This window comes from Pelobates fuscus, chromosome 6 (genome assembly GCF_036172605.1).
Source record: "Pelobates fuscus isolate aPelFus1 chromosome 6, aPelFus1.pri, whole genome shotgun sequence".
Classification (NCBI taxonomy): domain Eukaryota; kingdom Metazoa; phylum Chordata; class Amphibia; order Anura; family Pelobatidae; genus Pelobates; species Pelobates fuscus.
In genome coordinates, this window is record NC_086322.1 from 269,739,441 (window position 1) to 269,763,879 (window position 24,439).

General features: G+C 41.6%; 1 protein-coding gene across 1 annotated transcript in view; it reads left to right on the top strand.

Annotated features, from left to right (window-relative positions):
* The first annotated feature begins 309 nt into the window (after positions 1 to 309).
* LOC134614866 (protein-glutamine gamma-glutamyltransferase E-like) overlaps positions 310 to 24,439 on the top strand; it is a 30,340-nt gene continuing 6,210 nt past the window's right edge. The window contains exons 1-11 of the mRNA XM_063459108.1: positions 310 to 395; positions 3,625 to 3,798; positions 9,602 to 9,841; positions 10,556 to 10,674; positions 11,977 to 12,105; positions 12,284 to 12,455; positions 14,284 to 14,419; positions 18,495 to 18,598; positions 19,336 to 19,578; positions 22,795 to 23,145; positions 24,083 to 24,240. Of these exons, the coding sequence (XP_063315178.1) occupies positions 389 to 395; positions 3,625 to 3,798; positions 9,602 to 9,841; positions 10,556 to 10,674; positions 11,977 to 12,105; positions 12,284 to 12,455; positions 14,284 to 14,419; positions 18,495 to 18,598; positions 19,336 to 19,578; positions 22,795 to 23,145; positions 24,083 to 24,240 (1,833 nt within the window). The 5' untranslated portion in view covers positions 310 to 388. The remainder of the gene's footprint in view (positions 396 to 3,624; positions 3,799 to 9,601; positions 9,842 to 10,555; positions 10,675 to 11,976; positions 12,106 to 12,283; positions 12,456 to 14,283; positions 14,420 to 18,494; positions 18,599 to 19,335; positions 19,579 to 22,794; positions 23,146 to 24,082; positions 24,241 to 24,439) is intronic.

The following is a 24,439-nucleotide window of genomic DNA, read 5'->3' on the forward strand; positions in this document are numbered from 1 at the left end:
AGTGTGCCCAACCCTTATCTACAATTACCCCCCAAAAAAGGATTTCATGAAGTTTTGATGTATTAATGCCAACATTTAGTTTTTTGTTTGTGTATCAGTAAAGACCCTAAAATAAAATCTAATTTCTGAATATTCTTTAGCGGCATGTCCTCAGACAGGTTATCATAATTATACTTTAAAAATTCTTCCCAGTAGTACACACCCTGCTTTGAGCAACACCAACATATATGAGCAACATCTAAAATGATTAGTAAAAACTCCACCCATCTCAATTAAATCTACAAGTATTACATACAAGGAAGAGAAGATAATTGAGATATAAGCAGCAAAAAAACGCAAACCTTAATTCATTCACCTCGATCATCTCAGGACTTCAAGAAATCTCAAAATGACAAGTAAGTATTTTGCAGCATCCTACAGGTTGAAACTCTTAGAATTATTTTCTAACAACATAAGTTTATTTTTATTTTTTTAGAAATATTTATATTTGCTTCTTTATATATAATATATTCATTTATAATAATAAGCTCAACACAAATAATTTATTTATGATTATATACTGATAAGATTGTATGTGAGATTTTTCTACCTCTGCATATTAAGAAAAAAAAAAACTAAATAAAAAAAACTAAATATATACATATATATATATATATGAAACCAAAGTGGCATTGTAGCATTTAAAACAGGATCAACGTTTCAGTCCTCCTTGTGGACTTTCATCAGGATATATATATATATATATATATATATATATATATATATATATATATATATATATATATATATATATATATATATATATATATATATATATATAACAAAAATGTAGAAAGTCCTTGTACTCACGCGTAAGTGAACTGTTTGCCGGGTGCTTGAAATCCGGGAAAATTTAAATATATATACAGGTATTGATCAGCACTCTCGGACTTTTGAAGGTTAAAACTTACAGTTTATTAAAAATCCATTAAAAATAAGATCAATGTTTCAGTCCCAGCAGGGACTTTCATCAGGATCAGGCTGAAACGTTGATCTTATTTTTAATGGATTTCTAATAAACTGTAAGTTTTAACCTTCAAAAGTCAGAGAGTGCTGATCAATACCTGTATATATATTTAAATTTTTACAGCAGCATGGTACTCTACAATAGAAATATTTATATATATTATATAATGTCATTGTTCACTCTAGGGCCTTGACACTGTCTCTTGTCAATTTAATAGATGGTGATTTATTTATTTTTTTTACAATAAAAGCAGCACACTTCAATTGGGTCTTCTCTCCAGTCTCCATCATTTGTAATCTTTTCCATTCTCCATTATGTAGAGGATTGTTATATCCATAATTAACAAAACAGATGTTATATAGCTTAGAAGATTAATATACTCTGCATTTATTAGCTTTTGTTCAACTGCAATGTAATGAATAGTATATATTATTTGCACAACAGTGTTTCTACATTCTTTTACACAACTGTATGCATTTATAATGAAGAGTTGTGTTTGTGTAATTTTTTTTATTTTTTGTTCATTTCTTTTATATTTAAGATATTGTAGTTAAAATGTAAAACAAATGTTATGAATACTCCAGTTATAAAGTTACAAAATGTTTCAATTTTTATTATCTTATTAGCAATTATATATACTGTGTATATATACTGTGTATAATAAAACAAGTGCTTCCATAAGTTCCCAAAAAAACGAGATGACTCCCTAGCAAATGTATATATGAAAAAATAGGGGATAGGCACCATAACTACCATAGATCATTGCAGTAATAATGGTACAGGGAGGCACCCGTGTTTGTCTCCCAATTCTCTGTTCCTCATTCCTTTAACCTGCAAACATGCAAACAAGCAGAATTTCAATATTTTCCATCCTAGTTATTGCATGTAGTTGTTCAGAGTACCAGGTTCCATTTGGACATAGTACCAGCATATCTTTTGACTCTGCGAAATCTAGCAGCGCCTAATGTACACTAGTTTAAGGTTTCATAAATGAACTAATTTATTTATTTTAAGGAAATATCTAATATCCAAAATTACATCATTTATTTAAAAAATGTGATTTGAAAATATGTGAATTAGCTGATATTTGAGTAGACCAATTGTGTGCAAAGACGGCTGTTTATGGAAACCCGAAAAAATATATATTTTAAAGATTTTTGGTTTATTAAATAGTGATTGTTCTGGACTGCAGAATTAAAGATTATACTCTATCCCTTGTCTTACAATACTTAAAACAGGTTTGGGAAAAAAAAAGTACACTTAAATGTACAGTAATATAAATAATCATATCCAATTTATGGGTGTGCCTAGGAAATGTGGATAGCAGAATATAGCAAGTATAACTGTATGTGTGCAACAATTTCACGTAAAATAAAGTTAAATATAGATAGATTTATTGAAAATATTTATACTTTATTTTTTTTTACATTACAACACAAGTCTAAACCAAGCAAACTAATTAAACCAAACATAGCATTGTATTGAATTTTTAATAAAATATATGCTTTCACTAAATGTATGTTGGTACACAGGCAGTCAAGACATACATCCCAACATTTTAAATGGACAATGAGGGACATTTCAATTTTAGAGGTATAAGTGGGGGAGTGGACAAGGGTGGGGGTGTTCAGATAAGTTTTCAGTGGTTTACTAATAAACAATGAATGCAACTAAAATGTAGTTTAGGACAAGAACAATGTATCTTATTTACACAGATTGAGTTTAAAACACATTTATTGTAGTGAAAGACTCCTTACTGGGAGTATTATTGCTGTGGAGCTCTGTTATACACTCAGACACACCAACAAACATGGAGCTCCTAGAAAAGAGGGACATTAGGATAGAAAATAGGGACAGATAGATTTGGGCCCAAAATATGGACTTTTTCACCTAAATAGGGACAGTTAGGAGATATGGTAACATGCAGAGGGTCCATGGTGCAGCTCCATAAGAAAGTTGGAGAAATCAAAGGCTAAGTGTAAAGACCTTACACAGAAAATTTGATCTTTTCCTCAGTCCACTCTCCATATGGCCTGTTGCTTGTTATCCTGGCTGACAAAATGTGACCTAATAATTTAGGCCTCACAAATAAGACTGAAAAAGATGGTTGGGGATCCTTTTTTGTTTTCCCAAGACATAGATATTAAGGAGGTAATATACATTTGCATCTATTTAACTTTATTAGTAATTCAAAGGTAACTTTTCATCTGCATATCATGTACGGACTTGAATGTATAGCAGAAGGAGCAATATATTCTTACCTTCTTAAATATTCCCTGTGGATGTGATAACAGGATAATTAATACTGTGTTTTTACTGAAGCAGTTCCAGGCCTCCCGAATAATTGTCTTAACCTGCCTTGTTTATAGACAAGCAAATCAATAACATAAATCGAGAATTAAACTCCCGCGCTTGCACAAAGAAAAGTCAGGAACTGTCACCAAAATATAAACTGTGTAGCTAGGCTGATGCTTTTTAGCTCTCAGCTCACATTTCCAAATATTGTTGTGTTGTTGGTTTTTTTTTTTTTTTGTTTTGTTTTTTTACTTAAATAAACTCTCTTTAAAAAAAAAAAAATGTAGAAAATAACTTAATCATTATTGTTTATTTTCTTTTAGGTCTAAGACTTATAAATTGGGACCTTCGGCCAACAGCCAATGCTACAGCTCACAGGACCAAAGACTTTTTTAGCAATAAACTCATTTTACGGAGAGGACAGAGTGCACAGATCTCTATAGGACTCAGCAGATCTTTGAGCAGTGGAGACAGTCTCACTTTCATCAGTGAGATAGGTAATGAATACAACTCCAATACACCTGTGCTTTTTGTGGATGTAACTGGATGGCTGTTCTAAACATGAATGTATTGTATGCATTTGTATTCTTTCTCAAAATGGTTCTTGGCATGTGATTCCGAAAATATAATGGATGGTGTGAACTACTTGACAGGTTATGGTAGCAGTGATTAAGAGTCTGTGTATACATTCTTCCTTGAACTGGATCTCAATACCTGGGTGCAGACATTTTGTCCTCCTCTGTCTATACACCCCCCTTTCCTATATATAAATATTTATATACTTTCTTCCTTGGACTGGATCTCTTGGTGCAGACATTTTGTCCTGCTCTGTTCATGGTGTCAGTTTGCCCTTCTGTGGGATTCTTTCAACTGATTGATTGTTGGTGAATTAGCTTAACAACTCAAATGAAATATTTCTTTAGGTCTGCCTGTTGCCAAAAATTTCCAGTGATCCTGCCTCCCCATAAAAAGTAGCTCTTACTTTAACTTATCTATATTTAAAAAATAAAAGATTCATCTGATCTCTGCTGTAAGGACAGCACCCCAAAAAGCCCTTTTTAGGGCTAGAACATCAGTCTGCTTTTTTTTTTCTGTGTAATGTAATTGCAGTTACCTGCCTGCCAGCTTCTGTGTCAGGCTCACAGTGGATACTGTGCCCACTTGTCCAGTGCCACCACTCATATCTGGTGTCACAATAGCTTAAGCTTGCATTTAAAAACAAAGCAATGTTTTTCACTGTAATAGATTGAATAGCAGTTAGTTGTCCGCAAGCGTCTGGGTGTCAGGCCTTCAGCGTGTACTCTGCCAACCTCTGCCAGTCCACTTTGCCACTCATATCTGGTGTGACAATAGTGTGCCTTTATCCCCTTAAGGACCAAACTTCTGGAATAAAATGGAATCATGACATGTCACACATGTCATGTGTCCTTAAGGGGTTAAAAAGAAAAAAGTTTTTTACTGTAAGCTAATAGCAGTCAGTGTCCTTAAAGCGGGTGTCAGACCTTCAGCGTGTACTCTGCCAACCTCTGCCAGTCCACTTTGCCACTCATATCAGGTGTGACAATAGCGTGCCTTTAAAAAGAAAAAAAAGTTTTTCCACTGTTATAGATTGAATGGCAGTTAGTTGTCTTCAAGCGGGTGTCAGGCCTACAGCGTGTACTCTGCCAACCTCTGCAAGTGCACTTTGCCACTCATATCTGGTGTGACAATAGCGTGCCTTTAAAAAGAAAAAAAGTTTTTCACTATAAGCTAATAGCAGTCAGTGTCCTTTAAGCTGGTGTGTCAGGCCTTCAGCGTGTACTCTGCCAACCTCTGCCAGTCCACTTTGCCCCTCATATCTGGTGTGACAATAGCGTGCCTTTAAAAAGAAAAAACGTTTTTCACTGTAAGCTAATAGCAGTCCTTCAAGCGAGTGTCAGGCCTTCAGCGTGTACTCTGCCAACCTCTGCCAGTCCACTTTGCCCCTCATATCTGGTGTGACAATAGCGTGCCTTTAAAAAGAAAAAAAGTTTTTCACTGTAAGCTAATAGCAGTCAGTGTCCTCAAAGCGGATGTCAGACCTTCAGCGTGTACTCTGCCAGTCCACTTTGCCACTCATATCAGGTGTGACAATAGCGTGCCTTTAAAAGGAAAAAAAAGTTTTTCCACTGTTATAGATTGAATAGCAGTTAGTTGTCTTCAAGCGGGTGTCAGGCCTACAGCGTGTACTCTGCCAACCTCTGCCACTGCACAGTGCCACGCTTATCTGGTGTCACAATAGATTGCATTTAAAAACCCCAAAACTTTTTTCAATGTTATACATTGAATAGCAGTTAGTTGTCTGCAAGCGTCAGAAAGTCACCCCCTTGCCCGGCATCTGACACCTGGCTTGTCTGAACTATTAGCCCGCCAACTTTTTACCAAACAAACTGGTGGAGTCTGAGGCGTTCAAAACATTTTTTAGCTATTGGGACACCGCAGTGGAAGGTACCCGGACAAAATTTCTTTGCACAAAAGGCAATCCCCAACCTGTACTCGACTGTGCAAAAGGAAGTAATGGCATGTCTGGCACACAGTGTTGGGGCAAGGGTCCATCTGACCACTGATACATGCAAAGCATGGTCAGGGCAGGTATATCACCTACACTGCGCATTGGGTAAACCTGCTGACGGCTGCCAAGCATGGAATGCGTGGCTCTGCAGAGGAGTTGGTGACACCGCCACGACTTGCAGGCAGGCCTGCTGCCACCTCCTCTACTCCTCCTACTCCATCCTCTTCCATAACCTCCTCGGCTGAGTCCTCTTCTGCTGCTGCGTCTTGCTCCACATCAACGGCACCCCTCAGCTCCCCAGGTACTATTCCACATCCCAGATATGGCAGTGTCACGCTGTCTTGGAGTTGACTTGCCTGAAAGCAGAGAGTCACACCGGACCAGCACTCCTGTCCGCCCTGAATGCACAGGTGGAAAAGTGGCTGACTCCGCACCAACTGGAAATCGGCAAAGTGGTTTGTGACAACGGAATAAATTTGTTGGTGGCATAGAATTTGGGCAAGTTGACACATGTGCCGTGCATGGCACATGTGTGTAATCTGATCGTACAACACTTTGTGCATAAGTACCCAGGCTTACAGGACATCCTGAAGCAGGCCAGGATCGGCTTGGGGATGTCCGTAGGAGTACTCACAGATCACTGTTCAAGGTCTGTTTGTCTGGATAACCCGTCAGCATTGCCATTTTGCTTCCGAGGGCGATAGTGAATTGTAAAGTCAAAAGACTGTAGCGCCAAACTCCAGAGCAACAGCCTGGCATTGTCTCCTGACACCCTGTTCAGCAACACCAACAGGTTGTGATCTGTAAGGTAAACGGTTGTCCATACAAGTAAGGTTGCAGCTTTTTGAGGGCACACACCACCGCCAGGCACTCCTTTTCAATGGCAGTGTATCTACTTCCCTGGGTAAAGGTTTCCGGCTTAGATAAGCCCCGGATTGCTCGCCGCCATCTGCTCCGACTTGGCTCAGTACTGCTCCCAATCCAAACATAGAAGCATCTGTATGGACGAGAAAGCGTTTAGTTGGATCAAGAGCAGAAAGTACAGGTGATTTAATGAGCGCCGTCTTGAGCTGTTGGAAGGTCTGTTCACACTCTGGGGCCCATACTACTATCTTGGGGAGGTTTTTATGTGTTAGATAGGTTTAGCTAGGGTGCTGTAATTAGCTACGAATTTCCTGTAGTACCCTGCGGTATTCAGGAATGCGAGGACCTGGGTTTTAGTGCGGGGGGTTGGCCACTTTGCGACTGCCTCTATTTTAGCGGGTTCTGGTTTCTGTAGCAGGCTCCCAACTCTGTGCCCTAAGTATTGAACTTCTGCCATTCCTATATGGCACGTACTGGGCTTTAGGGTCAGTCCGGCCTCCCTAATCCGGTCTAGTCCGGCTCCTATGTGGGTCAGGTGTTCGGCCCAGCAGCAGCTAAAAATGGGTATATCATCTAAGTAGGCGCAGGCATACTCCTGAAACCCATCCAGTAGCCAATCTACCATCCTCTGAAAGTTAGCCGGGGCATTCTTCATCCCGAATGGCATGACCTTAAACTGATACAGGCCAAATGGGGTGACAAATGACGACTTGGGGATGGCGTCCTCGGCTAATGGAATTTGCCAGTACCCCTTGCACAGATCTATTGTGGTGAGGTACTGGCCTCTGGCCATTTTGTCTAGGATCTCGTCTATCCGGGGCATAAGGTAGGCGTCTGAGGTTGTTTTATCGTTTAGCCTCCGGTAGTCCACACAGAAACGGGTCGTGCCATCCCGTTTCGGTACTAGTACTACCGGGGAGGCCCAGGGGCTGTCAGAGTGTTCTATCACCCCGAACTGCAGCATTTCCTCAATTTCTTTCCGCATATTTTCTTTAACTGCTTCGGGTATGCGATAGGCGGTTTGGCGAAGGGAGGTCTGGTCTAGGGTTTCAACTTTGTGAGTGGTTAACGGAGTGTACCCAGGTAGGTTGGGAAACGTGGCCCCCTTGTCCTGGATTAGTCTTTGGACCTGGGTTCGCTCCTGGGGGACTAACCGTTCTCCTAACTGTACTTCTCCCAGGTCTCCACTCTGGCCCTCTTGGTCTAGGAGATCTGGGAGTGGCAAATTATCATAATCTTCAGTGGCAGGTGCACAGATAGCAGTTACCTCTTCCGTGCGCTCATGGTATGGCTTGAGCATGTTCACATGGAGCATGCGCTTGCCTCCTGTGCCTGTGACCGGACCGATCACAAAGGTGGTATCACAAACCTGCTCTACCACCTTGTATGGGCCCTGCCGGGAAGCTGCAGCTTGTCCTTGTGGACGGGTCGCCAAATTAGCACCTTTTGCCCCACCTTAAAGCTGCGGTCCCTGGCTCCCTTATCGCACCATCTGCGCTTCCTGTGTTGGGCCTGGAGGTTGTCGCGTACGTTCTGGGTCAGCATCTCCAGGCGGTCCCTAAACTCTAGCTCATAGGGTACGATGGGGGTGCCGCTAACAGTCTCGTCTCCCTCCCAGTGTTCCCTAATTAAATCTAGGGGGCCCCTCACTCTCCTCCCAAATAATAGTTCGAAAGGAGAGAACCCGGTGTATTCCTGAGGCACTTCCCTACAGGCAAACATCAAGTGGGGTAGGAACCTTTCCAAGTCTGAGTGTCTATGAACGTACGGATCATCTGTTTAAGTGTTCCATTAAACCGTTCACAGAGCCCATTGGACTGGGGGTGATAAGCGGAGTTCAGTATTTGCTGAACCTCACAAATCTTCCAGAGTTGTTGTGCGACTTCGGCGGTAAACTGGGTGCCCCTATCCAAAATAATTTCCTTGGGAAATCACACCCGGGAAAATATTCGCATCAGGGCATCCGCTACCATCTCTGCCCGCACATTAGTCAAAGCTATTGCTTCTGGGTACCTGGTGGCATAGTCCACCACGGTCAGTACATATTTCTTGGCACATGACTTGCCACAGTCCAGGTGTTAGTCCCCTTGAAACAACTTTTCCATCACTTTTGTGGCCAGAAAGAGTCCCTGTGGGTTTTAAAATTCGCCTGCCCATTGAAGTCAATGACGGTTTGCCCAGTTCGCCGGTTCGCGAACGTTTGCGGAAGTTCCCGTTTGCCGTTCGCGAACCGAAAATGTAGTGTTTGCGACATCACTATCCAGGAGAGAGAAGGAGACATTGTCAAGTATTTACCAAAGTGAGAATTCAACATGTATTTCAAATTTGAGGTCACAATAGCCTATTTGGATACATTCTCTAAGACAGCTATGCTTCAAGTTCAGCTACTTTAGCCTAAAATCTGAAATCCACTTTGAAATCTCACTTTAGTACATAAAACCGGGCAATGCCAACATGGTCAAACTGGAAATGTTCTCTAAGTTAGCTTTGCTTTCAGACCAGTTACTACTTTTATTTGAAATTCACTTTAAATTCTCTCTTTCATAAATAACTCTATTTATGATTCTCTTCCCAGTGCCTTATCCAGGAACTTAGTGAGAGGCGAATACATCATAGTAAACTTCAACTTGTATTAGTATTGTGACTTCCATTCATTTCAGGCAGGCTGGGGCATGTGTGTCCCAGTACTGCCAAACATTGATGGATCTCTTTATGCACAGTTTCGGTCACAATGTAGTTTTTTATTGCCCAGTGAGATAAATCAACCATTAAAATCTGAGAATCGAAAACATGATTTTTCACCATATTATTATCTTAATCGTGTCATAACTTCTTTACAGCTCAAATACTTTTGGATATACCTCCTAAAAGTTTGATGTCCAGTTAAAATGTTGCTTTATTGGCAGGTCCTTCTCCATCGGAATCACAGAATACTCGGAATGTAATGCCACTTTCCCAGTCAGGTAGCAGAACAGCTTGGAGTGCCACCTCATCAAGTACTGGCAGTACTTTGAACGTTACATTCAATATTCCAGGCAATTCCATTGTTGGACTCTACACACTGAGAATGGAGATGAAAAGCGGAGGACGTTCTTCTACCCAGAGTCTTGGACAATTTTACGTGCTTTTTAATGCTTGGGCGTCAGGTACGACAATTACGTTTGTAGGCTTTTTTTTATTTTTTTTTCAAATTACAATAAGTAAACATGGCCATAATACATTTATTTGGATGGAAAGCAAAACCTACTGAGGGATTGCTTTAGATTTGAGGAAGGGAGGAAACTTGTTTTTTTAAAATATTACGTTAGTCCGATAATAAAGGTACCATTGCATACTATGGTACTACAGCAGGTTCAGATACGTATAACTCACCTAACCCCTACATTCCTAGACAAGCAGCAATGATGCCACCGTCGGGAGTCTTTGCAAATTATGCAAAGACCCCCAGATTATAACAAAGTCACTTTAAGGGATAAAGGCCTAAACTCAAAAAAATCTCCAGGTCAGATGTGATTCTATGTCAGCTGCTTTGGCCTTATATTTGAAATTTTTTGGAATCCACGTTTAATTCATGACAATTCTCACTTTAGCGAATAACCCTGTAAATATTACCAATGATATTAGCAAACAATTTCCACAGAGCTAAACTTCAATGAAATGACTCTAGTGATCTATTTTGGATTGTTCCCAAAAAACTGCATTCTTTCTGTTGTATATGTGTTGCTCGGTATTTATTGACCAGACCTCGAGCTGACAACATTCTCCCCACGAAGCCCCTATTTAAGTTTTTGATGGTATTATTCTAGTGACACAATAACCCTGATTAACCTTTTAACTTGTGTATTCTATTACCTTTGCAGATGATGAAGTGTTTATGACTAACGAAGCTGAACGGGTAGAGTATGTTCTGAATGAAACAGGACTCGTTTTCATTGGAAGTTGGAATAGTCAGTCAAGTAGACAATGGGACTATGGTCAGGTAACTCATATGCTTCATAATATTGATTATTAATAATAATAATAACTCTAAACTAGAGGAATATCTATTTGGTACCCAATGTTGTATAATGTGTTGACACCACTCTAGAGTGGTAATTTTTTTATGTGTTGCTCCACCTCTCTTTGTGACTGTCCGCATACCCTTAACTCCTGTGTATTCTTCTGTTCTGCATGCTCCTCTCTCCCTTGTGTCTCCTATCCCCTTTACTTCACTTTAAGAAACATCTTGCTGTAGTGCTTTAGGTGTCTGGAGTCTGTCATATGTGTCACTGCAATATTCGTGATTCCAATAGAAACCTGCACTTGTATAAGTGGGACAGAAACAACAATAATCACTTAAACAGCCAAAGAAGGTTTTCTTCATCTTCCGGGGTGGCAGGTACGCTGAGCTTGTGCACAACTGCCTTGCACCCTTATCATCAAGCTGTATTTTGACTACAAAGTCTTCTCAATGAGACACCTGTGATTGATGTATTATATTTGTATATATAAATATATATATATTATTTTTTGTATTTCTCTTTACCTCCACTTATCCGTTGTGTGTCTTTTAACCCCATGCCTTATGCTCTTTCGTGTTTCTTAAGTGTCCGATCTACCAGTATAGTAGCATGACTGCTCAGGTCCACAGCAAAGACTCTTCATCTCCTACTGAATGTTATATCCCTGCCTTTTTGTCCATCCACAGCTCCCTGTTAGACCAGGCTTAACTGTACTAGCATCTTACAGGCAGGGGCACAATGCTAACATTGGGAGGTATATAATTTGGACTGGTGGATTGGCCTTCTAGTGGCATCACCAGTGAATTTATGCAGGGTGCTAGTGCCCACTGCACAAAACAAACACATCTAATGATGTGCTTGCGCTGCACAAGGACAGTTCCATGGTGTCCCTAGATGCGGGACACCAGGGAACTAAATTGGGATGGCGGGACAGGACCATGAAATTGGGACTGTCCCACCAATATTGCGTTTGCATAGATCCCTGCTACGAGGGACAATGTCAAAAAAACAGATCTAACCTTTGTTGACTGGTTCATCCATGACATTACTTTATGTGGTTGTAATAAGCCATTGTACATGCGTTTTACTATGCTCCTGTTATGGTAAAAAAATGTTTTAGTCCAAACTAGCCAAAGAGAAAGCAAAGCTAACTTGGAGCATTTCTGCTGTTGTGGCCTGAAAGAAAAAAATTACTTTGGATTCACTTTAAGTTCCTGACAATGCTCACTTTAAATAACCCTGATGATAGTGAAGTAGTTAATACTTTTTTGTGCTTACAGTTTGAGGACGGCGTGTTAGACATCACACTTGCAATACTTGACAAGAGTTTAAATGCAGGGAGAAACCAACTTGAAGATCTTTCTCAAAGAAACAGTGCCATGTATATAAGTCGAGTGTTCAGTGCGATGGTGAGTATAAAATTGATCAAACCAAATTTGCAAATTAACACTTATGAAACATGGAAATGTTGTGCATGCTATCTTGCTCTTCTTTTTTCTTATAACACCTTGAGACTCATCAATGAAACACAACATAACTTGGTTGTAGGACAATGGTATATTAATTGAAATTTTTTTTTTCCCCAAGGTCAACTCTAATAATGACAGAGGAATTGTAACAGGAAATTGGAGTGGGAACTACAGCGGCGGTATTAGTCCAACAAGATGGAATGGAAGTGTCCCCATTCTTCGCAGTTGGTCACAGAATGGCCCGGTAGCATATGGACAGTGTTGGGTATTTGCAGGAGTACTTTGCACAGGTTTGTGAGATGTGTAGACTCCAAATGTACATGACATATTAAGTTATACTCGATATAATAAATATATATTTTTTAATTAAAACAATTAAGCAAAGGAGCAAACTAGTTAACAAAATAAAATATTAGAATAAGTACTAACAAGATGATGTGCTACGCAGATTATTATCAAAAATAGCAAATTATTTAACCAGTAGAGGTACATTGAGATAACTATGGTTTCCAAGTAACATCCTGGGGATGTTAATTTTGCCCAACATCCAAGTGATGTTAAAAATAGTACCATTAAATTGGATAATATTATCTACCTCAGAAGGATGAACGTTCAACGGCCTAAGGGTTGAACAGATTCTTCTGATGATGAATTAGCCCACTGAGCTATCTCACCGGCTTATTCATGGAAATAACATGTCCCAAAGAAGCTGGCCATTTGGTATTCGACAATGAAACTAGTTTCCTCAATCTGTTCTCGATAGCTTCCAAAATAAATAACGAAGAAATACATATATCAACGTTCTCAGGACTAGTCAAAATAAAATAAAGGTCCCCAGGTACAAACACATCCTGTGATCTACAGAAGTCCTATATAGCTCAATGCATTTCATCATATGTGATTCCATTAGCGGCAATTAAACAAATAAAACAGATTTCCTTTGATTCTGCCAAAAAGAGCAGTCAATTCTTGTGGCACTTGTGGCACATTAAGTTGCAGCTATCTTAGGCTTTTAAGTTAATGTTTATGCCACTGAAAGCAATTATTTTAAACACATATAATAGCAATATACCGTGAACCCAGGAAGTTAAGTTTTCCACAATCCTTTTTTTATTACTTTTCTAGCTTTTGCACCATTTCACTTAATTTATTATTTAGAGATATTGATTTCACAACAAAAGCAATATAGCCAGTAGCTTGACTTGTCACCTGTCTGTTTTAAAACCTTGACAATATCAGATTTCCTTGTGACTCCCAAGCCATTTATAATTAGTACATTATTTCTTTGTTTTTAGCTTTTTTTTTTTTTTGTTAGCAGGAATAGCCTGTGCGAATATCACTCGTAATAACACCCTACATACATTTCAAACATCTGTGTAGTGGTGACATAATTAATCAGAGAGAGATTGCAATATCTGTACTAATACAGAGGCAGTAGAATAACCGAGCACTGATTGAGATGTGTCTGGTGGTTTTATAGAGCTGGAGAAAGAGAGACAACTGCATATTCTAGTTCAGTGGTAGGCAACCAGATGTTGGGGTCTACATTTTCCCTTATGCGTTACCAACATTATGACTGTAAGAGTATTAAGGGAGATGTAGTCTACAACATCTGGGGTGCCGGAGGTTGCCTACCACTGGTCTAGTTACAAAGGGGTAAAGATACACCGGTGGCAGTAAATGCCACCAGAAATGGAGGCTTACTTTTGGTTCACAAAAATTGTCCCTGATGCACAATTGATGCAGGCATTGTAATACTGATGCTTGGTAGTAAAGCCTCTATATGACTGAGTGGTAGATAACAGCAACTAGAGAACATAGGGTAATGGAGATGGTGTGCCATGACAAACGTTTAAGTAAATTAAAAAACAAAATGTTGGATCTTCGATTCATGTTTCTTACTTTTTGCAGACCTAGAAAAACTTTCTGTTCAATGCCTAATTCCCACATAAAGCACTACAAAATGAAAACTTAACATATATAATTAATTAAACTGATAATATACGTGTAGCCACTGTAGCCACTGTTACATAATACATAGATAAATAATGCATAGGGCATACAATTCATATGTGATGCAGAAGTAAATATATTAATTGTACCCGCTTTTTCACTTAGTTCTCCGATGCCTGGGGATCCCGACTCGTGTGATTACAAACTTTGAATCAGCTCATGACACAGATAGGAGCCTCTCCGTTGATCGTTACTTTGACCCAAATGGAAACCCAACAGGTGACACAACTGATAGCATATGGTAAGTTTTCATCCCACTAATAGGCAACTGTAAATGCATAAATGATAAACCAATCTGTTGAGTGTTAGCCAGGCTAAAGGTTGGTGTAATGTAACTCTAAGCAAGTGACTACATCTTCAGGTTACAGTGTACTGCATATCTGTTAACTCTCAAGCATCTTGGTTTTAACAATGAATACAATGTGGGCTTTGGTGAATACATCATTTCTATCTTTTAAAACATCTCTAAAGCTTTCAAATGTAATTTTAGTGGTTCCACCATAACCCCAAATGTAGATGTCCTCTACATATTTTTCTTTGTAGTTACATTAAGCTGGACCTTAGACAAAACTAGTCTTAATTTTGAGACAAATCATCTTGCATCGGTACTCATGGCAGCTTGGCCACAAGCAGAGGCGTAGCGTTGGGGTTGCAGGGGGGGCCGGCCGCACCGGGCGCAACATCTGGGGGGGCGCCAGGGGCATATTAGCCGCGAGGCAAACAAGGCATTTGCCTTGGGCGGCATTTTCCAGGGGGCGGCAAAAAAAGCCGCCCCCAAATGCCCAAGGCAAATATCTTGTTAGCCTTGCGGCTAACAGACATGCCGGCGGGCTGCTAGGCTGGGCGGGCGGCATTGGTGGGCGGCCGGCGAGGGAGCACTTCCTCTGAGCTGTCTGCTCAGCTCCCTCGCGCGCCGCAGAGTGAGGCTGGGAGCCGGAATATGATGTCATATTCTGGCTCCCAACCTCACTCTGCGACGCGCGAGGGAGCTGAGCAGACAGCTCAGGGGAAGTGCTCCCTCACCAGCCTGCCGCCTGCCAATGCCGCCCGCCCAGCAGCCACTGGACCACCAGGGAGGAAGAGAACCCCCTCCCCACCAGCATTTCCAAAGGTAAGGATGCTGGGGGGGTTACATTTAAAAAAAAATATGTGTTAAAAATGTGTGTGTGTGTGTATGTCTGTTAGTGTGTGTGTGTATGTATGTATGTATGTCTGTTAGTGTGTGTGTCTGTTAATGTGTGTGTGTGTGTGTGTGTCTGTTAGTGTGTGTATGTATGTCTGTTAGTGTGTGTATCTGTTAGTGTGTGTATGTGTCTGTTAGTGTGTGTGTGCCTGCTAGTGTGTATGTGTCTGTTAGTGGGTGTGTGTGTGTGTGTGTATGTATGTGTGTGTGTCTGTTAGTGTGTGTATGTCTGTTAGTGTGTGTGTATGTATGTCTGTTAGTGTGTGTGTATGTATGTCTGTTAGTGTGTGTGTGTCTGTTAGTGTGTGTGTGTGTCTGTTAGTGTGTGTGTGTGTGTGTGTCTGTTAGTGTGTGTATCTGTTAGTGTGTATGTGTCTGTTAGTGTGTGTGTGTGTCTGCTAGTGTGTATGTATGTCTGTTAGTGTGTGTGTGTGTCTGCTAGTGTGTATGTATGTCTTAGTGTGTGTGTGTCTGTTAGTGTGTGTATGTATGTCTGTTAGTGCGTGTGTGTCTGATAGTGTGAGTGTGTGTCTGTTAGTGTGTGCGTGTGTGTCTATTAGTGTGTGTGTGTGTGTCTGTTAGTGTGTGTGTGTGTCTGTTAGTGTGTGTGTCTGTTAGTGTGTGTGTTTCTGTTAGCTAGTGTATGCGTATCTGTCAGCGAATGTGTGTGTGTGTATTTAGAAGGCGGGGGAAGGGTTGGGTGGGGGTGGCGGGGGAAGGGTTGGATGGGGTGGCGCGGGCAGGAGGGGGGTGCCTGAGTTTTGTCCTGCCTAGGGCAGCACAAAACCAGGATACACCACTGGGGGGCGCGCTCGCACTCGCAGCTCTCTGCCCCTGCCTGGCTCACTCACTCTCTCTGTAGTGCTGGCTGTGCGAATCCGATCCAAGCCGCCGGGTCGCCGCCCACTGTGGGGGGGGGGGTGCCAGGCGTGCGGTGCGGTGGGTGCGAAGAGAGAGCGAGGGACTATCTGGGGGAGGGACAGTGCAGCGGCCGCCCAGCGCAGCGCTGAGCGTGGGAGAGAACCACACCAGACCAGCCCAGGCAGCAGCAAGAAGAAGCTGGCAGCGGCGGCAGGTGACACAGGTCAGAGAGGAGAGAGGGAGCCAGTGGTGACAGACGCTGCAGGAGGAAAACCTAGGAGGACCTGGAGGAGAAAACCTAGCCTGCTGACTGCTGTGATTGGTAAAAAAAAAAGGTAGGAGTCAGGACTGACTGGAGTAGTACTGTGCTCAGTGGGCTGGCTGTGTAGTGCTAGCAGAGCATCTCCCAAACTGAAGTTTCTTTGGGATGTTCCCGGTCTGCAGGTCAAGACTGGCATGTTGAGCTGACCAGATGGATTGAAGTTTGGTTGGTTCAACAGTGACGAGACAGATTTCGATCCATATGTAGCTGCTCCAGCTCAACATAAGTTGATGTAAGCCAGTGGGTCTAGGCCTAGCAACCTTTAATTTATTTTTATTTTTTTGCTGAAAGAGTAAGGCAATAGGCATGAAGGTGAATAAACATGTTAAGAGTAAAGAAATGGTTATACAATGAAGGCGTGCTAAAAGTGCAGCAAGGCAAGAAAGTGATTTTCTTTTTTTATTTTTTTTTATTTTAGCAGAATACTACACCATATTATATATATATATATATATATATATATATATATATATATATATATATATATATATAAATAATAGCATGGCCCATGCTAGGTTACTACATTTGTATATTTGTATTCATAGACCTGCTGAAAATGTGGAGAAGGTGTAATGCATGTTCGCACTCAATAAAGTGTTGGAAAATAAACTTGTATTTAGATGCATTTTACTTTAATTACATAAGTATTTTCATAACAAACAATACATGTGCTTGGGGGGTAAGGGTTTCTTTAACTTGCCCGGTGGTGTCGTACGCCGTTGCAGACGGTGTGTGTCCATTTACGTGGGGAAGTCTGCTGCTGGCCCAAAGATTCTGGCGCCTCTGGGTGGCCTTCAGGCTGGTTTTGTTTGCGGCTCTCGCCCTTGCGTAAGCGGGAGCGAGTGCCGGTGTCCAAGGGGCTTGACGTCTATTCCCGCCTCATGAAGTGCCGGCGTTGCCCTCTAGGCGCCCCTCTGGAGGCCCGAGGAGGGTTCCAGCTCATACTTCGTCTGGTCGTCAGGCGGATCCAAGCCGCTGCTTCTCTCCTCGCCCGCCTGAAGGCCTGTCCCTGGGTGTGGAGCTTTGTACAGAGGTGAGCAATGAGTCTTCCGCAGAACTCTGCTATATTCCCGGGGGGCTTGTATAGTGTGCGCTTCGTCCCAGGCTGCTTTGTTGCCGCCATCTTGTTTGGGTCTCGTAGGTCCCGTTTGGTTGTAGCTTGGTTTTGCCGTTTCACAGGGGTTGTCGTCCCCAGAGTGGACCGGGATAACCTCCGCCGGTCCGAAGGGGGGGGTAGCAGGGCTTTGCTCTTCTCGCGCTTGTGAGCGGGCTTCGAGCCGGGGGATCTGCCGCCTCCTCCATGCTCTAGACCCCGCTCAGGATTAGGCTGCGTGGCCGGTTCGGGTTTTCCTGTGGCGGTTTAAGTACTGGATTGGTACCATTCTGCTCCGCGTGGGGTCCTGGTTCGATAGCTGGGTAGCTTGTGTTGTGGGCTTTATTAAATCAGGCAGGTTGGGTATTTGTGTGCCCTCTGGTGTATGAGCCCTCAGAGGACACGTCCGGCCACCTTGGCTGTCAGGCCCCGCCCCCACTTATTGGGCTTTTAAGTCATATTGATTCAAAGTGACGTTTTATTATTCATTCATTTATTTTCCAACCACTACCACTGATATTCAACAGTCTCTGCCATCTGGCACTGCTACGTCCAATCCTCTTTTCTCTTCAATATTCAACTCAATGCAGGGGGAGGTTCCAGTCAGTATAAGGCTCCAATTTCTTTTCTTTTCCTTTCTTTTCTATTATCCGAGTATTACATGTCAGAAAGACACAAAAGTCACTTTCTGTTGGTCACATTATTTTTTTTAAGTAGGGTGAATTGGCAGTGATAAAAAAAAAAAATACTAATTTTTGGAGGAGAATTCAAGTTATGATAGCGAAATGGTGATAATGTATTTTATATAATGTGTCTTGTCACTCAAATAGTAATGTATAATTCCTATTTCTGGACAGGAATTTTCACGTATGGAATGAATGCTTTTGCATAAGAAGTGACCTTGACTCTTTTTACAATGGATGGCAGATCGTGGATGCAACCCCACAGGAACCAAGCCAAGGTATATAACAAAGGATTTACTATAAGAGTGCAGAATGTCCAGTTGGATTTTTATGCTATTTAATTCAGTTAATCTACAATGCAACCACGGTGAGCACTCTACAGCTTTCTAAAAATTGACAGTAGTGCCAAATGGCAGAGAGAGAGTGCATTTATACCTTTTTTATTGGGATAACAGACTTTTTGATTGACAAGCCTTTGAGATATCCTTTCTTTATTCAAGTCTAAAGCATTCCTGACATGAGAAAGGAAGAATCTCCCAAAGGCTTTCAGTACCACAATTCTGTTATTCCAAAGAGCCAATTGCATCTGTTATTTTACATTTGAATCACTGGACTAACAACAATAGAAATACATTCTCCATAAACTCCTAAAAGTCTTCAAATCAACTAATTTCACAAAAGTGTGAATTATCAAGAATTTTAAAAGAATTTAAAGTGAATTTAAAAATAGACAAGTCGAAAAGAGCCAGCCATATTTTCAGATTTCCCTTTTGGGCTAAAATTGTAAAATTCACATCTGATCCACTTTGAATTCCTGACAATTGACACTAGCTGTATTATAAAGGTAAATATTGCTAGCATTTGATTCAGATTTAATTGATGATCATTTACACTACATGTGAGCATGTCTTGGCAAGTTAACTGGCTTCTCATAATTAGCTGGTGTTGTATCAACTATTGCATAGTAGAGCATATGTCAAATCTCACACTATTTTTAATTCTTATATATTTTTAGGTGTGTTCCGCCTTGGACCGTGCTCCCGTAATGCTATTAAAGAGGGTGATATTGATCTTAATTATGATACAACCTTTGCATTTTCTGAAGTGAATGGAGACAGCGTAGACTGGCTTGTTTACAATGATGGTACCAAAAAGAAAGTTAGAACAAACAGTCAATCGATTGGACGCTTTATCAGCACAAAGGCTGTAGGAGCATTCACACGTGTAGATGTAACAAACGGCTACAAATACACTGAAGGTAACTATGCAGAACATTCTAAAAGAGTGTTGCTTTAACAGTTCTATTTTAATAAGTAGTAGGTGTTGGTCAATTTCTCCCAAGTTAACGAACGGTCTGCATGTAAAAGGAATTTTATGCAATTTTCAATGTCCTTAATTTTTACCTAAGTCGCAGATTGGAAAAGAATAAGTGCTTGTTGTAACTAGCAGGGTTATCCCCTTAACTCAGAATATTAGTGAATTAAATAAAAATACAAAAATACCTGATCTGGAGAAAAAAAAAAAATGATCCAACACTGCTCTGTTCAATGCTTGGTTATTTTAACCTCACTTTTACAACTTGGATTTCATTTGCTAAAATTCAGGGTTTATTGAATAGCCCTTTAAATCTTGATTTGTGCAGGTGTATGAAAGGAATGCAAACAAAAACAGTTTGTTTCTGGGAAAGATTGGTCAGCAGGGCATATTTATCTGGCTTGTGCTAGGATTTTTACTAAGAAAAAATTAGCACCCCCCTGCATTAAGACTTCGCATGAAAAAAAAAGACTTCGCATCTGTGATTTTATGCAAGACCTCCAATGTCAGTAATACATATACACGCACATACTTTCCGTATTCTGTGCCCCAAAAAATTAAGGAGGTTTGCTTGCTAATTAAAACACTTTGTTGAGCTCGAAAACATAATTTGCTTTCTTTAAGTCAAATGGACAAGTTGATTTTTTTTCCATCTTAGCAAAAGTGGAGATCTTATTTTTTAATTAATGGACCCCATAGCGATTTTATATAAAAAATATTTCCACTGGCATATAAAAAAGACAACTTCAAGCATATTTAAAATCATCAATCTGTTTGTTCTCCTGTCCCTTCCAATCTTTCTGCCAATCTTTTTCTTGGTCTATAATCTTATAATTGTTCCATTGCCCTACCCTCTTCTCCCAGAAATGTCCCATGGAACTCTTCTACCTTTTGTTTTTGCCCCTCCTCTCATACATCTTCCACGACCTAATCCTCCACTGTCTATTGGACTCCCACCTGCATTCTCCAATCGTTGCCTTCCATGTCACCAACTCATCATGCCTGTCTAAATTATATGCATACCTCCCAAGTGTCCCTATTTAGAACTGCCAGTGCCTATTTAGTGCCAAATCCCTCTGTCCTTTTTTATGTATCCTAATGTCCCTCTTTTCTAGGAGTTCCATATTGTTGATGTGTCTGAGTGTATAACAGAACTCCACGGCAATAAAACTCCCAGTAATATGTCTTTAAAATGAAATAAATGCTTATTTAGAAATACGTATGTGTAAATAAGATTCATCTGCCCCTCTTTATCTGTTTGAAATGTGGGGATGTGTAAATGTGTATGGAAATAGAATGCCCTAGTCATAGGCGTGCGCAGCCTATTGCATTAGGGTGTGCACCCTTGTGTGTGCTGTTAGTGTGCTGTGTGTAAGGGTGCTGCTGTGTGTGTGTATGTGTGAGGGTGCTGTTAGTGAGATATGTGTGTGAGGGTGCTGGTAGTGTGCTATGTGGGTGAGGGTGTTTGTGTGTGTGTGTGTTTGTGAGGGTGCTGTTTGGGTGTGAGTGTTTGTTAGGGTCCTGTTAGTGTGCTGTGTGTGTGAGGGTGCTGTTTGTGTGATGTGTGTGTGATGGTGCTGTTTGTGTGATGTGTATGTGTGTCGTGTATTTGTGAGGGTGCTGTTAGTGTGCTGTGTGTGAGGGTGTTGTGTGTTTGTGAGAGTGCGGTTAGTGTACTGTGTGTGTGAGCGTGCTGTGTGTGGGTGCTGTATGTGTACTGTATGTGTGTGGGTGCTGTGTGTGTGCTGTTTGTGTGAGGGTGCTGTATTTCTGTAGGTGCTGTTTGTGTGTGGGTGCTGTATGTGTGTGTGTTCTGTATGTTTGGAGGGATTGTGGAGGTGGGGGCAGATTAGTAAATATCCCCCCTCCCTTCCTACCTTATGTAGGGAGGGGGGATCCTCGCTGCCATGTGCAATCCCTGGTGGTCCAGTGGAGAGTTAACTCTAGCCTGCGGGGGTAGAGTTAACTCTAGCGAGATCTGAGCGTTGCCACGGCAACGCTAAGATATCGCGAGAGGAACCTGGCGGAGCTGCTGTCTGGAGTTCCCCGGGTCCTCTCCTGCCTCCCTCCATGCTGCTGTGGGCCGGTGAGGTAGATCTTTGATCTCCCCGCCGGCCCATGGAGGCTTAGAGCAGAGCCGGCACTCAGATAGCGCCGGTTCTGTGTGAGCCGACAGGGGAGAATAAAGTCCTGGGGAATAAAGTGTGGGAACTCTCCCAAGATTCCCCCCCCCCCCTAAAAAAAAATAATATACACTCCAATGTGTGTGTGTGTATATATATATATATATATATATATATATATATGCACACACACACACTGGCATGCATACTCAGAAACACACACATTAAGACACACACACTCATATATTCACAGACACACATACACACACACACACATTCACATACACTGACACACACTCATACATTCACAGATACACATACACACACACATTCAGACACACACATACAGACACATACACTGACACATATACACACACATACACATACACTGACACATATACACACACATACACATACACTGACACATATACACACACATTCACAGACACACAAATTAATTTTTTTTAATTAAAAAATGTCCACCCAGCCTCCCTACCTAGAGTGCTGGCGTGGACTTGTCCCTGGGGTCCAGTGGGTCGGGCGCCTGTCTTCATCTCAGCCGCGGCGAGGGAGCTGTGTGCTCTCTGCTCCCTCTCACCGCGCGGGCTGTCTGCTGTAGCTGGTATCCGGAATATGACATCATATTCCCGCTCCGGCATCAGCAAACGGCGCGCGGCGAGAGGAAGCAGAGAGCACACAGCTCCCTCGCCGCGGCTGAGATGAAGACAGGCGCCCGACCGGGGGAGGAGGGGGGTTTGGGGTCCATCACCTCTTGCCCCCCCATGACAGGGGGAGGAAGGGGGGCATTTGGGGGCGCTGAGTGCCTGCAGGAACGGTGTTCCTGCTCATAAAAGTGCAGGAACTCCGTTCCTGCAGGACTTAATCCATAGGCGTGCCGCGGCGATTAGGGTGTGCCCAGGCACACCCGGCACACCCCGTGCGCACGCCTATGGCCCTAGTAATAACCTTTTTACAGTCAACAACTGTGTACAGTGTAAAATGTAAAATTCATAATTATATGTTGTTTTTTTATTCAGGCACTGCAAAAGAGAGAGAAATATATGAGAAGGCTCGGAGAAAATTATCAGGACCAGTAGTCTCGTCACGAAGTGCAGCATCAGGACGCATGGCTGCATTTGCAAGCAATGCTGCAGTTTCCGAACGTATGGAAGCACCTGCACCAAAACCAGATTACGTTGGCAGTTTCAGCTTGAAGAAAAAAACACAAGTTGGAGAAGACCTCGCAGTCACCATTACACTAAAAAACACTGGACCTCAACCAAAGGTTATTAAAGTCAACACAACTGCCACGGCCATCATTTATACAAATGCACCAGTGAAAGAAATCCAAAAAGAAGAACAATCTCTAAGTCTGCAACCTAATGAAGGTAATGCAAAGTTAAGGGTTATTGGGTTTTAACGTGGTCTGTCCTCAGTTTAGCTGTTTAAAGGGAAATTATCACTTGCTAGAATTGTCATATTATGCTTACTTACGTATTCCCATATTTACCAAATCTGTATCTGTGATAAGTGGGACATGAGCATCAGAACTGGACCATGGAGCAATGAAAGAAGGTTGCCTGATCTGATGAATAACATTTTCTTTTAGGTCAGGGGGATGGCCAGTTGCACATGTGCCATTTACGTGGGAAAGAGATGGCAGCAGGATGCACTATGGGAAGAAGGCGGGCCAGCGGAGGCAGTGTTATGTTCTGGACAATGTTCTTCCGGGGAAAGCTTGGGTTTTTGGCATTCATGTGGATGTTACTTTGATATGTACCATCTACGTAGAGATTGTAGCAGACCACGTACACCAAGTCACGGTAATGGTGTTCCCTGATAGCAATGGCCTCTTTCAGCAGGATAATGCCCCTTGCCACACTGCAACAATTGTTCAGGAGTGGTTTGAGGTACACGACAAAGACTTCAAGGTGTTGCCTTAGCCTCCAAATTCTCCTGATCTAAATCCGCTTGAGCATCTGTGGGATGTGTGGGAACAACAAATCCAATCCACTTCGCAACTTGCATGACTTAAAGGATCTGCTGCTAATGTCTTGGTGCCATATACCACAGGACATGTACAGAGGTCTTGTGGAGTCTATGCCTCAACAAATCAGAGCTGCCTTGGCAGCGTGGAGGGGGTCCTACACAATATTGGGCAGGTGGTTTTAATGTTGTGGTTGCTCAGAGTATCTATACAATAGAGCCTTTCATTTTATAGATGTAATGCCGTCCTTGTTGGTTATACTATTGGAAAAATATGAGGAAAGGTATCTGAATTTCTTAAACCCTTTTACCAACTTTGCATTACATCTTGCTTTCCAGAGAAGAAGATACAATTTACAATAACATATTCCCAATACAGCAGTGCTATCACTTCTGATAACATGATTCTTCTGGTGGCAGTGTGTGAAGATGATAAAGGAGGTAGTCTGATTATTGATACAGTGGCAGTATTGGAGAACCCACCCTTGCTAATAAAGGTAAGAAGGGTGCAGGCATTCTAAGCCAGCCCATAAATGGTCAACAAGGTTTTTTTATATTGTAAAACCATTACATTTATTTTTTTAAGAGTTACAAGTTTAGACTTTTATTTTACTAGCCGTTTGTTTTATTAAAAGGAATACTCTACTGAAATAAAAGTACAGTATTGTTTTGACTATTTACTAGATAAACCCACAA